We start from the raw sequence: 15,615 nt of genomic DNA, 5'->3' as shown, positions 1-15,615 counted from the left end.
GTGATGGATTTTGGTGTCCAGTGGAAGCAACATTTGAATTTAGTAGAGTTTGCATATAATAATAGATACCGTTACAGTATTAATATGGATCCTTTTGAGGCATTTTATGGTAGGCGTTGTCGCTCACTAGTGGGTTGGTTTGATATTTCAGAGGTAAGACCTCGAGGTATGGACTTGCTTCATGAGTCTTGGGATAGAGTTTGGGTCATTCAGGATATACTTAGAGCGACTCAGAGTAGGCAGAAGTGCTATGCTGATCGTAGACTTCATGCCTTGATATTTGGTGTTGGTGATTGTATTTTCCTTAGAGTTTTACCTATGAAGGGTGTGATGAGGTTTGAAAAGAGCGGAAACCTTAGCCCTATGTATATTAGCCCATTTGACATTTTTCGGACTATTGGTTATGTGGCTTATGAGTTGAACTTGCCCCCTGATCTATTAGCGTCTTATCCAGTTTTTTATATTTCTTTGCTTCGCCGTTACATTCCGGATGAGTCTCATGTTATTCATTAGGAGTCATTCAGTTAGATGAGTGATTGTCTTTTGTTAAGGAGCCGGTCTCTATTTTGGCTAGGGATGTTAGGCGGTTGCGCTCTAGAGTTATCCCTGTGGTTAAGGTTCATTGGAGATATCGACCTATAGATGAGTCTACTTGGGAGGTCGATTCAGATATGCATAGTTCTTATCCCCAACTCTTTGTTGATTCAAGTATTTCTTTTGCCTTTAGTTCGAGGACGAAGTAGATTTTTAGTTGCGGATGATGTAACAATCAGTTTATTGATGAAATATGTGTTTCTATGTTATTCGAATATTTTACCCCTCACCATAATTGCATTATAGTATTTCTGGGTTGTATGGGTGATGGCACAGTTTCCGATGTATTTTGGTACAATTTATGCGACATTGTGGTTTTTGATGGGTTCGAGAGCCTTATTTTGGAATTATGGGGATATCTTTTGATTCGTGCGACAGATGGCTGAACGAACTGCGTCAACAGCTCCAAAATATCAATTTTATGTTGGGTAAACCTTTGATTCGGGTCTCGATGCACCCGAGCTCATTTCAACCTATTGGTTGGAAAGTTGAAAAATTAAAAATATGAGTGTGGGACCCATATTTGGTCGAAACGACCTCGAATGGAAAATTTGACTTCGCCAGCAAATTCAAAATGTCGATTTTAGGGTGTTAACATATTTGGTTTAATTTTACGACTTTTAAATCTCATTTCGATCCTTGATTTGAAAAAAAAATAATTTTGAGTTTCGCGGGTCAACTTTGTGAAAATGATGTTTTTTCAAAAATTTGATATCGTCATAACTTTCGAAACATCAAATTTAGTGTGGTTGCATAATTCATTTGCATGTATCTGACTCCGAATGAATTCCGGACACCCCATCGAAGTCCGTTTCGACTTGGGAGAAAAAAATCTGCATTATATATCACAGAAAATCTGCAATATAACTATTTTTTTTTTACCCCTTTTGGCTCATTTTGTCTATTCTTTCACCTTGCCTCTTGAGAATTAAACCCTAAAATAGTGTGAGGGATTAAAAGTGAAGCTTGTGGGATCTTGAGATGCTAAATTAACACATATTTCTTGATTTTATAACGGATTTAAGGTAAGAATTCACCCTTTTCTTAGAAATTTCTTGATAAATTTCTCAAACCCCCCAAAATCTTAGAGCTTGATTTTAAATTTCAATTTCACTCCTTTTCACTTGAATATTATTTATATCTTATAATTACTAATTTTTCAGCAAATTAACCTTCAAAACAACTCCAATTCTTAATTTTATTTCGAATTTCACAGATTTTATTCGATAAAGCTTAAAAATATTTCTTTGGTTTGAAACTCGTTTTTTACTCGATTTGACTTGAGTTTTCAGTTGTAGATTCATTAAAATATAGGAAACACATTTTTGAAGTAAAGTTATGATTTTGCCCTTCTTTTTCAAAAATCCATTTCGAAGGTCCGTTTTAACCTCGAATAAAAAATAGTCAGTATGTGTGTCATTGGATTTGTTTTGACATGTAGATTTCATATTTGATATTTTTAGAAGATCTCAAAAATGTTCGTGGAAAGTAAGATCATGGGTTCAAAGTGCAGCAGACCGATTTCAGCTTTTGAGGTAGGTTATGGCTTAACTCTTTCAGACTGAGATGGGTAGTAAATGATGATACAAAATTCATGTTAAGAGTGGGAACTAATCATGAAAAATGGCTATCTATGTGTTGTGCCAGTGTGGGGGCCTTTATATGATGTAAATGTAGAAATTGAGATATTTTGCGATATGTGTGACCATGTGGGGTCCTATGTGATATTGATAGCCTTGAATACATGTGAATAATTGTATTGTATTGTTAAAATGCTTAATGTGGTACCACCGGTATATTTTGATTATATTCATACTTTACGGGCATAACAGATATGTGAAAATTCATGGATGAAACAAAAATAATGAGTGGATACTGGCTCACATGGTTGTGACAATATATCATTATGGTTGGTTGTGAAATTATATCATGTGGTTGGTTGTGAAAATATATCATGTGGTTAGTTGTGAAAATACTCATTGTGATTGGTTGTGAGTATTACATCTTCACATCATACTCTTTCATAAAATATTGGTACTACCATAAAAACATCTAAGAAACACTGGCAACACCTGATAATACCTTTCCAAGGGATATGTCTAAAAGAAGATATGTAATATATGAATTATTTACGGATTGACGAACCCCCCATAGGTCCCGCATTGGAAGGCTTGCCTTCGTAAGTGTATACAGGAATTGTGTGATGATTTCAGAGGTTGTAAGACGACCTCGTGCATCATCATCATCATCTTATACATTGCAGTTGCTTTATTGTGTTTATGTTGTGCTTCCATTTCCATATTGACTTGTCATCTATCTATTTGTTCTATATCTTGACTAGTAAATGTCTAATTGTTCTATCTTCCTTTATTAGTACTTGATGATCTTGATTATACATGTTCCTCTTTTATTCTACTTGTATGTGATATCGTGTATATTTATATCCCTATCTGGTGTGTTGTTAAATTATATATGGATATTATTGAACTATTAGTGCAAGCGGTGTGGACTATTGTTGTGGGACATTTTATGATTGTAGGTGGCGTACCCTTAGTATATATTTTGTATGCTTTATTTACTACTTTCATTGATCGGCCTATGATACCTACTGAGTATAAGTGAATAATACCTACTGAGTACAAGTGAACCGTACTCATGCCTGCTGCTCCCTTTCAGTGCAGATCCTAGCTCTAGTGCGCCTCAACTTGCTTGAATCGGGTGATTGTTGGATCTTCCAAGGTAGCAGTTGGATATTCATTCGTCTGAAGTTCACCTCTATCTTTCTATAGTAGTAATGTCTTTATTAGTGTTCGGAGACAAATATTATTCCTTTGTGGTTATTTTTCTGATGTATTGGACTCTTGAATTGTATTAGTAGTTCTTACACTATTGACACAGGATTTTGGGAATGATTGATATTTTTGGATAAGTTCTTTTTGCATTGTTATAATTACTTGTATGGTTTGGCTTGATTCTAGAAGCCTTACCTTTGATATTTCCATCTTTTCTTTTTGTATTAATTTGGGTGATAGACTTGCTTGTCAAGGTACGCCACGATAAGTGTCATCATGAACCTTATTTTTGGATCGTGATCGATTTCATTTGTTTTTTTTAATATAAAAAGTAGACCCACAAAATTATATCTTTTAAAAAAAGCTTAATCATTTTAATTCTGCGAAATCACTCATGTTCGGCGTGAAAAAGTTGTCTGATAATTGCAATCCATACATTCCATGGCAATAAATAGAAGGTAATTTTCTCATTGCTCTTGACCCCATGCATATTTTCGTTCTCAACAATCTCCACTAAATGACTATCGTGATTTCTGAACGAATCATTGGAGACAAAGAATAACTAGTTATTGTTACTATTGATTAGTTGATCTTTATAAAATTATATGTACTTCATAGTTTGTAATTGTAAATATTTTTTATAAAAAAATTATAGAAATACACAATTTATTAATTCAGTATCTTAGCATATTATGATATAAACTATATGTTGCTTATTTGATAATAATATATAAAACTTGAGGAGAGTCTAATGTTTTTCACAACTTGTGGAGTTTTCATGTTTATGAGAAAATTTGTAATTAAAGAAAGTTTAAATACATGTTCAATTAAATTTTAACTATATCTCAAAAAATTTCATATCATGATTTATGTTATATTATAAACTATGTCAATGAAAATTAAGAATTACACTTATAATTTAATTAAATATTGAGGAGAAAAATAAAGGGTCCAATTTTTTTCCTATTTTCAATTTGGGATGTGGATATTTGCCCTCTCTTAAGTTGGTTGTGAAACCCTTAATCTGTTATATTCATCTAAAAATTCTAGGGCTTCTTGACTTCGAAATCGGTGCAGATCTAGCTCTAATGGAGCTCTGGCGGTCTGCTCATCTCAAAGGCGGGCAAGACCTTAGGAAGATGAAGTGATTTTTAAATTAGAGTCTTAATGTATGTTTGTGTCTTTTTTTATTTGTTTGGTCCTTTTCTTTGAATTGGCTCTTTTGTGTTGCTACTTTTCTTGTAGTGGGTGTGTTTGACTCGATTTTTCATAGTTCTAGGGTTACAAAGGACTCTCCAAGATTCAATTTGATTTAAGTTCTCGTCTATAGTGGATAATCCCCAGCAAGCTGTGAAAAGGTAACTCACAGGCCATGATAAAATAATAAGCATAATATTAGTCTTAAGATTTTCATATATCCTCTTGCTTCTTTTAGACAACCCCTAAATTTCTTTTCTCTATAATTTTGGGTGTTTTGACAACTTTATTAAAGTTGAGGATCTAGATTAGGCATTTGCATATTATGGCCACTATATCTGTCGTGTAATTGCAGTCATCAAAATTTTCTGATTTCTGAGTGACACTTATTGTTGATATATATGAAAAAATTTATATTAGAGGAAGGTAACAGAAATAATATACTCTTCTATAAATTCTATGTGAAATTAAGTAAAAGACTGTCTATACTCTTGCAATTGATAGTGAGGTTTTGGCACAACATGTGGATACCTTATATTTATGTTTAGGACCACAACATTAGTTTGACAATGTAGAATTATATAGTAAGAATTTTGAAGTAAGACTAGTTGCCGCATGTGCAAAAATAGATCTTCATATCTTTTACTTGGTTCAATTGTTGGTGTGGCCTCATACTTGTAGTGACGATCTCAAAATTTAGATATTGTAATTTTAATGTTGATTTAATGATGGTAAACAAAATATTTGGACCTGATATGAGTACCTTGGACTGTCTGCCTACATTCTATCATTCCTAGACTCCATTTTGTGGGACTACATTGAATATATTATTTTTGGTGTATAGCAATATGCCATTAGTTTATGCTTAGTATATATTGATAGCGTTAATAGCGACAAAATAATCACATCTTAATGATATCTTAAGGATCAGTTGTTTCTCATTGAAAGACGGTGATGATGAAAAAGATGAGTGCAATCGAGAAGAATGATGACTACTACATGAAGGTGTATTATGATTTATGTTAGTGTTAAGTGGCGATCCTTTCCTAAGCAAGGCAGGTATTATACGATATAGAAGACTGATATGAAAGGTATATAAAGTAGTTGCTCAACTCATTGTCAAGGATGATATGGAAGGTATAATTGATATAGTAATTGCAAGTTGCCGTGTAATATCTGTGAACGCTTTAATTTTTTTTAGCTAAAACATGTCTATGAATTATGTAGTTTTATATAATTTAGTATCCCGATCCAGTAATTAACATCAATCCTTTTTTCCTTGAGGTGCATCAAAGGAGGTGTTTATGGTAACTGATTCAATATATAGTTCTTCATGCTTCACTTACTTTTATTGATTCGCCACACTCTAAATTTTGGGCTTGAAAAATGAAGTTATATTTGCAATAAAGTGAATAAATCACTATATTTTCATGTATGGCTAGCAACTATCTGATGGCAAGTATATAGAGCCAAGTAATTTTTTAGATGATAATTCCTATAGAGAAAATTCAAGTCACCTTCAAAGAAAAATGTAATTTGAGGTTAGTTTGCCTTCAATATATTGTCTTAAATTCTGAACTGTAACTGATTTCTTTGTACTGGTGAAGTCCTATATGTGATTATGTACTTCTGACCTAATTCTTCTAGGTTCATTTCTTGTTTGAACTGAAACTCAAGTGATTTTGAAGCTTGATCCAGGAAATTTGTAGGACTTATTCATCCACACCTTGTAAGTGTTAGGTTTGCAGCCAATATCTACTTTGATTTTTTCCTTTTTCATTTTTCATATTATGTCATTTAGAACAACTTGTATAGTAACTTTAGCAATAACTTCTTGTATTTGGTACTTCTGCTAAGTAAAATGACTGTACAGCTTATTAATAATAAAAACTTGCAAATTCTTTTCATATTTAAGCTAATGCTCGAAAGATAAGACCATGCTTTCTAATTTTTGATTTATGCATTGTGATCAGAATGTCGTGGTCACTGAATTTGTTTATGTGTCTGATCTGCTTGCTAAAAGGCGTGCATGACAACTACCTCTTAGATATGGATCACATCTAGAGAACTAGGATTATAACATAATGTAAGTTTTATGAAATAACACATTGATGGAAAATGTAATTAGGAAGAACTGCAACGATGAATTAAAAAAAACACGTTCAATATAGATAATTGATCATGCTTGCTGGAATAGGTTAAGAAAAATAGAGTTTTTGTCTCTTCGTTAATCACATAATACAATGTTGAATCTGAGAAAAAAAAGGAGAAACTTTGCTTTGAAAAAGAACTGAGGGAAAAGCTTTGAGAGAAGCTAATTCAGGAACTCAAGAGTTAAAAGAAACGTGTTACTTATGATCAAGAGGTTGTTTGTTTCTTGTGTTCTAGTTAATATTCAGTACACTCAGGAGATTCCCACTTTAGTATAGATGCTTAAATTATTTTGTTTGTAGAGAACCGTTATGATTGAGTAGGTCCTCTACTATTTTAAAAGACTTGTATCACACAGTTTTCCTTCCAAATTAATTAAAAAAAACTTTACAAAAAGAAAAGAAGTAATTATATGTTGTTTTCCCTCTTCTTGTTCTTATTCTTAATAATATAACATCATGTCACTTTATGTTTAGGCAACAATCATGCTTAACCAAATAAGCATACATTTCATTTTTTTTCTCCTTTTTGGTTGTTAGACGTGTTTGACAGACTTTATTAAGCTAAGGATCTATCAAGAACAACTTTAATGTCTGTCTCTTATTAGGTAGAGGAAGGATATTTTTTTTGAAATTCCAAAGGTGTACTAGATGTGAATCTTTGCAGCATTGGATGATAGATGTATTTGAAACTTTTTTATTATATTAAATAAGAGGAATTGGACATAAAACTATTATTGAAAATTAAAAGGATTTACAAATTTGGTTTTGATGGTTATAGCTTTAGGTGTTACTCGAAACTTGAGGTTGGTCTTGCTCCACTTCTTTCTCCATCCAGATTATGTAGGTAGTTATGAAAATTTTGGATAAAACTAATTGTGACTTAGGTGTTTGATAAACTTATTGAAACAAATTGATTTTTTACCTTCTCCTTTTTCAAAGCTTGAATTGTTTGATCACGACCTTCCGCTTACACAATTTATGTGAATGTATTCTGCTTTCCAGAGAACTTCCATTCTTATGGTTTCTCAGGATCAAGGAGTTACAACTAAAGCATTATCATTCATCGTACATTAATAACAAATTCTATGGGAACTATCATAACAAATCAAACATTTATAACAAGTATTGTGAGAGTCCTCTTTAAAAATATATTGCATCTAATATTATATTTTTGATCAAAAATAATTTTCTTAATCTCAATTTACATCGTTGTAACTATTGGTTAGAAAAATATGCTATGTCATGGGACAGATGCCTCTTCTAGTGTGTTAGGAAGGAGGCTTCAAGCTTCTATATCAATTTGGTTATTGCTCAAAATACATTATTTTGGTCAGCTTGTGCTGCATATCATTTGGTTAGCCGTGATATGATTGAGTTCATTTAAGCAGATTGTACCTTGTAGTGAATCTTTGACATATCTAACTCAGCTTAATATAAAATTGGAGTTATATTTCGTGGTCGGTTTAATGTGAATGAAAAAAATTGAAAGGATAGTGACACAGTACGTGCAGTTGATTGACTTGTAACAACAAAGTAGGCTAGAGCATTTTTAGAGTCATTTCTAGTTCGTATTCTTTTCCCTAGTTGGGTTGCCATTATTTTTTTCATTTATTAAACTGTGTTGATCATTTATTCACTTGTCTTATTATAGCGAATCATGTTCTTTAACGTTCTTAAAATTACACTTTGACATGTAGACGTTTATTCTATCCTATTATAGTGATGTATTTTAATTATTTTACATTTCATAGCGAAACCTTTAAGTGTTCTAACACACACGAGCCTGTCCTTCATAGTATATATACGTACCCTACTATTCTTTGCATTTTTTAATAGTATTTTGATATTTTTTTTAAAGATACGAATTCAATTGGAATCAAGAAAGTTTGTGGAAAGCTAAAAGAAGGTCTAGCGAATAAAGTAGCCCGTGAAAATATAAGAAAAGGAAGGTTTGTTAAGGCAATTCCATCAACAAAGTTATAGAGTTGGGGATAATGTTTCAGAACTTTCTTTTGCTCTAAACAAGTGGAGGGGGGAGAGGGACACAATGACTAAATTATATTGTATTTTTCAAGATAATTACATTTTTGTTATTTATTGGCTACATTTGCGACAAAATATAGTTGTTTTAGAATTGTCTTCTGATCAATAATATATTTATTCTTTTACGAATTAAATTTGTATTCTATCACAATTATTATTGTCAATAATCAAAGAAATTTATAGTGACGATTTTGTTGAGTCATTAAAACTAATATATTTTTTGACAAAATAATTAATTTTAACTACAAAAATATAAGTCATTTTTGTAAAAGCAAAATCATTACTATATATATTTGGGTACAACATATTTTTATAAATAAAAGATTGTCTTTAGTGACGAAGTTACTTTTGTTTAACTGCAAAACTTTTATAACTTTAGGGACACTTAATGTTGTCATTAACTAAAGTAAAAAAAATTAGTTGTAAATTAATTTTATCGATATAATAGCCTTTTCAGTGACAAAATATATTATTGACTACGAAATTTTATTTTGACAAATGAGTTCGTCCTAAATACTATGAGTTTGGGGATAAAAAAAAAATTAATGAAATGCTAATTTATTTTGTATACTTTTAGTGACCCGTGATTTAGGGATGAACAATTGATGATTTTTTACCGTCACAAATTTTTTTGTGACGAAATATGAGTTTTAAGTGACAAAATAACTCGTCACTGATAATGAAATTTGTTGTAGTGTTCCTATAATCCAATACCAATAAATCAATATATCAATTTTGTGGTTGGTTTATCAGTGATAATTTGATTTTGAACAACCTTAGTACAACAAGCTATTCTTTTTTGAAGGCCAAACATGTATTTGAAGATAAATTTGAAAAGTTTAATTAAAATTTATGCTCATATGGTGGCTAAAATAATTGAAATATTTGAAGATATCTAGTTTAGTTGCATTAGAATAAAAAATAAATGTCATAAATATTGAGATGACCAAAGTATACATTATTTATACAAGATAGTGTGAGTCAAACAAATTTTACCAATGTTTATTACTACATCTGTTTCGCATTCCCTTAGTTTCGTTTTAATTTACCCCCTTTTCAAAAATATTTATTTCAATTTTATTATCTCATTTATGAAATTAAGAGAATTTTATTATATTTTTTCAATACTATTTCTATCATTAAATAACTACACAGAGTATATATACTCAAACTTATATTCTCAAAGTATAATTAATAAGACTAATTTTATAAAATAAACCCCTACTAAATATTTTATTAAGGGGAAAGCCAAGTCAACAAATGTCAATTATTTTAAAACGGAGGGAGTATTGCTTGGCTCTTTGACTGGCCGACACACCTCTTAAGAGAACTTTAATTATGAATATATTTTTACTAAATTAATTTTATTAATGATATTTTGATAAATTTAACTATAATTACTTTACATAATTATATTTCATACCAAGGATAGTATTGAAATTTCCCTTAATTTCTCATTTTCCATTAGAACTGGAAGCAGGTTACCAAATTTATTTGACAAACGATGCAAAAGAAAAGGAAATGCTGGGAGTAGGACCATTTTCTTTATTAGCTTTCAGAATGCCTAAATCGTTGCGTGGTTCAATAAAAGTCCGGCACGTAAGAGCTAAACTTTGACTTAATAGCCAGCGCGCGGCACCTCCTTAATTATGTATACACCCTCCTAAGATTTAACCCTCAACTTCCAACTAATTCACTCATTCCACCATTAATTTAGTCCCAATTACCACTCTATAAATACCCTTTAGATCTCACTAGCTTTCGTATCCAATAATCGAGTAACAAATATATCACATTTGTAGTATCCTCCAATCCACTACTCTCCTCATACTACTCTGTAATTTTCTTACATTAAGCATGGAAATGGCAGGCAAGATTGCATGCTTTGTGCTTTTGTGCATGACGGTGGTTGCACCTCATGCAGAGGCACTGAGCTGTGGTGAGGTTCAGTCTAGCATGGCCCCTTGCGTTCCTTATTTGACGAGTCGTGGCCCTCTTGGAGGTTGTTGTGGTGGAGTTAAAGGTCTGTTGGGTGCAGCCAATACTCCAGCAGATAGAAAGACAGCATGTACTTGTCTAAAATCAGCAGCTAGCACTATTAAGGGCATTGATGGGGACAAAGCCGCTAGTCTCCCTAGTGTTTGTGGCGTCAACATTCCTTACAAGATCAGCCCTTCCACTGACTGCTCCATGTACGATAATTCATTTTCTTATTCTCGATTTATATTATATTTTGTGTATCCTTTGTATAACTTATTTAATAATCTCATCAGGTCGTATATAAATTAAATTTAATTGATGTAAAATAATATAATAAGTCTTATAACCATATTTTAAAAGTGGGTTAACACAATTATTTGTGGATAATAATGAAGGTAAAAAAATTCATGGTACACCGTATAGTTAGTAGTTAAATTATATATTGCCTCATGTTACAAAATGATGTGCACCGACATACAATCAACTGATAAAAGTGTGATACAAATACTGTGATGATCCTAGAGCATTTGATACTTTCAAGTTATAGCTTATTTCTTACATGCTTGCTAATAATATTAATAGAGTTAATAATTTAAACGGTCACTCAATTTTAGACTTTTATTCAAAAAGTCATTTAACTTTGAACCTTATCCCGAAGTCACTCAACTTTAGATATTTTACTCAGAAAGTCACCTAATATATTTTATTACTTTTTAACTAATCTTTGTTTATGTGAATTTTTTTTTTAATAACAAGATTCTGAAAAATATAAAATAGTCATTTAATGACCTTTTTACCCTTTATTCCATTCCCCCTTCTTCCATTTGATACCTACATTTAAATGCTTGAGAGCTTACAGTATTTCAATAGTTCATCTTAGCTCATATGATCTGCAATCACTTTCTTGATAGAGAATTTTTAGCTATTGTGTCCATTATTCTTTAGTTACATTTTTATTCTTAAATTGTGTTCACACATCATATATTTTTACTTATTAGATTAGGTACATATAGTTGGAAATTTCAAGTTGGCAAAATGATTAGATTAAGACTCTTAGAAAGCACAGGAACACAAACATACCAATATGACTAAAAGCTATTCTCAACTAATTGTTATCGCTTATATAGATTTTTCTCTTTTATTTTGCTCTATTTTTCACTAGGTCTATATGAATTCAAAGAAATTGTAGTCTTTCAAGATAATTTTCTTCCATGTAATTTTAGGTCTACCATGATCACTTTTAACAGCTTCACTCATGGTTTTCCATCAACAAACAAGTGTTAAATTAAAGCAGGAATGTAAATACTTTTGAGTCCTCATATTATTTTTTTTAGCAACCAACAAAATGAATCGTACATGCAAGATGTTGTCTCATTGGGGTATGCATGCTACATAATGCAACTAAAATTATATGATCATTTAGGTATAAGCAATTCAATCTTAGGCTTATATTTCTTGAATTCAGAGGCACTTGACTGCATATGTTGGCTTCACTTCTCAAGTTTATATTTTCTGAGGTATATCCACTTAAGATAAAATCACATTAGGTTTCTAAATAGTTTTACATTATTTGATAGACAAAAGAGAGTCTGACAATTTACCAACTACATTTAGTAAAACTAAAGATCCTACTTCCCCTCTAAACAAAATCTAGACTCGTATGATTAAGCAAGTTCAACCTCTATTTTAGAGCTGTTTTTTCTTAGTTATTATTTATCTGTGATTGCCAATTCCATTTACAGTTCAAACAGAGATATTTTCTTTCAAATATTACCTATATTTTCAGATTGATGAAAAATAGAGATGCTTTTTTTTTTATTAAGAGAGACTTTCATTTTAAATTAATCAAAATTCCTTTTCATTTAGGAAATTCCACCTTTATCTAAAATTTTTTTTAACAATTGAATTTTAGTAATGATATTTTTCATATCATGGTTATTTTTCTGATTTTCAATCATTTCATTTTAGTCAAACATCAAAAAAAGTTCTGCTCCCTTCAACAAATTTCACCAGAATGAAGTGCCAAATGTTTTACTCTTTAACCAATAAAAGAAAAGGTAAAATGGTCATTAAATAGATATTTTATATTTTTCAGAATTTTGTTATTAAAAAAAATTTCACATAAGTGAAAATTAGTTAAAAAAATAATAAAATAGGTCGGGTGACTTTCTGAGTAAAACATCTAAAGTTGAGTGACTTTCTGAGTAAAGTTCAAAGTTAAGTGACTTTCTGGATAAAAGTCCAAAGTTGAGTGACCGTTTAAGTTATTAACTCAATATTAATAGTGACTCAACTTTGATTCTTACTTCAAAAGTCACTCAACTTTTACATTTTTGCTCAGAAAGTCACTCAAGTTATTTATCACTTTTTTTAAATAATATTTGCTTATGTGAAATTATTATTTAAATGCAAAATTCATAAAAATAAAAAATAATCTCTTAATGACCCTTTTATCCTTATTCCCATAAATTTAGTATCTCCCCTCCTCTTTCATATTTTTCTTCTCATTCTCGCATATTGTAATTGATTCAACATTAAATATGTTTAATAAAATATCAAAGGATCACATTAAAATTTAACAATAACCAAAGAATTTAAATTATAATTATTTTGCTCTACCTTTTCAATCCTTGTTTCAACTTCTTTTTTTTCATCTGATATTAATGTTCTTATTGAAATCTAATTATATTTAAATTTGCATATTATATAGCTTATTATAAATGCGACGCTCTTAACGATACCCCCTCCCTCTTTCCCTTCCTGTTTTCACTCTAAAGATGCCCTTTTTTTTAATAAATATCTGTACTATATGTATGAAAAAAACTATACTATATGTATACGTATGATGAATTAGGTATTTTATACCCATAATTAAATATTATGAGTAATATACCTACGTTATAGGGATTCACTATATGTATGTAATAACTACGTACACGTGACTTTTAGTACTAAATGAGTTAAATTACGTATTATTTAGTTATATTTCATCATATTAATATAGTTTATATTAATAATTTTTTATCCTTCGATTATTGTTAAATTTAATTTAATTTTTTAATATTTTATTAGGCATATTTAATGTTGAATCAATTACAATATGTGAGAAGGAGAAAAAAATGAGAAAGGAAAATTAATTTATGAGAATAAGGATAAAAAGGTCATTAAGAGATAATTTTTTATTTTTTTGAATTTTGCATTTAAATAATAATTTCACATAAGCAAATGTTATTTAAAAAATGATTAAATAGTTTGAGTGGCTTTTGAGTAAAAATGTGAAAGTTGAATGACTTTTGAAGTGTAGATCAAAGTTGAATGACTTTTGAAAGAAAAACTTAAAGTTGAGTGACTATTTGAGTTATTAATTCAATACTTGAGTGTTTCAATATTTGCCCAAATAAATGAATAGAAAATATCAAAAAGTAAATTAAAATAATGAAATTGCACCAACAGTAGAAGCTTTACACACTTTATGTTATAATGCTCTCCATGTGTCATGAGAAGATAATTGGTTAATGTTGATTTAATGTGGCAATGCAGGGTTCAGTAAGGCTGATATATCATCGTAATTTGGAGAAGAATAAGACGGATTAATCGAGTTTGATCATGCTTATGAATCCATCACTCTATATATGTTGTCTCTTTTCTTTTTTATTTGTGTCTGCTGTATTACTCATATCTAGTCGAGTCTTGTAATGAACCTTGGTGGTTGGTTAGTTGTATTACAACCCAATCTTCATAGTACGTAGCATGTTCTACTATTTTCTTATTTTTTTCTCTCTCTTTTAAATTGCTTTGCTTAACTTCTATTCATTGATGGTCTAAAATTTTTTTGAGTTGGTAATTCATAAAAAGAAGATGATAATTTTGGAATTTGAGAAATTACTCAAGAAAAGATTATCGGCGTAAATTTTTGGAGGAACATTTTAGTTTTTGCCACGCCACATTGAAAGGATTTCCTCATTTTTGACAAGTTAAAGCAATAATCTATTTCTGAAGGTATAAGGTTGTAGATGCATTCGCTTTGTCAAACCTTTCCTTAAGGTTATCCCAATCTTTGTGAGCATCAGAAGTATAGATCAACGCAATAAATTAGTCCTTAGAGACTGTTTATAATCCAAACTAAGACTATATATTTCAACTTGTCCCACGACTTATGAAGGCTAGAACTATAAATCCTTTCTTATAAGCAGCACAACTTGAACAAAAACGTAATTCTCTCTTTTCCCGCAAAACTAGTTTCATATATTTACTCCACAAAGAATTGTTTGGATATCCTTGAAGTTGAATCGAGATTGGAACAAAACTTTGAGTATCCGAAGGATGAATGTACATGAACTTCATCTGCCAACTGAGTTATCGCATGCGCATCCAAAACACCAACAAATGTTTTTTCTTGCAGCAGATTCTCTATCTATGGCCGTCGCTAACTCCCTCGGTTCTTCAAACAGAAAACATAACTTTTTAAGGCTGTGTTTAGTCTGGAGATGAAAAATATTTTCTAGAAAAAAAAAATTATTTCTTACTTATTTTTTTGTATTCGGTACGTAAGTAGAAAGTAGAAAATATTTTTTTAAAAATATTTGCATATATCTAACACAAAGCAATGTAAACCGATAGTAATGAATATTGAAATGGTGGAGGGAGAGGGAGGGGGATTTTGGTGGGTAGGGTAGGTGGGTTCGTGGGGGGAGGGAAGGGTAAGTGGGTATAGGGCGGTGGGTCAGGGGTAGGGAGGTTGTGGGTGGGGTAGAATTTTTTTAAAATTAAAAATTAAAAAAAATTAAAATATTTCTTGGAAAAATTGTTTTAGGGAAGGATTTTTTTTGAAGAAATAGATCTAAAAAAATGAGTTT

The 15,615-nt window shown here is 30.7% G+C and overlaps 1 protein-coding gene across 1 annotated transcript; it reads left to right on the top strand.

Moving 5' to 3' along the window:
- The first annotated feature begins 10,463 nt into the window (after positions 1-10,463).
- On the top strand, positions 10,464-14,528 carry LOC107845941 (non-specific lipid-transfer protein 2). The gene is made up of 2 exons (XM_016690453.2): positions 10,464-10,971; positions 14,300-14,528. The coding sequence occupies exons 1-2, from the start codon at positions 10,637-10,639 to the stop codon at positions 14,307-14,309; spliced, it is 345 nt and encodes a 114-aa protein (XP_016545939.2). The 5' UTR covers positions 10,464-10,636; the 3' UTR covers positions 14,310-14,528.
- Positions 14,529-15,615: the final 1,087 nt, after the last annotated feature.

This window comes from Capsicum annuum, chromosome 10 (assembly GCF_002878395.1).
Source record: "Capsicum annuum cultivar UCD-10X-F1 chromosome 10, UCD10Xv1.1, whole genome shotgun sequence".
Classification (NCBI taxonomy): domain Eukaryota; kingdom Viridiplantae; phylum Streptophyta; class Magnoliopsida; order Solanales; family Solanaceae; genus Capsicum; species Capsicum annuum.
Note: the sequence above shows the minus strand (reverse complement) of the source record. Positions and strands in the feature narration are given on the sequence as shown.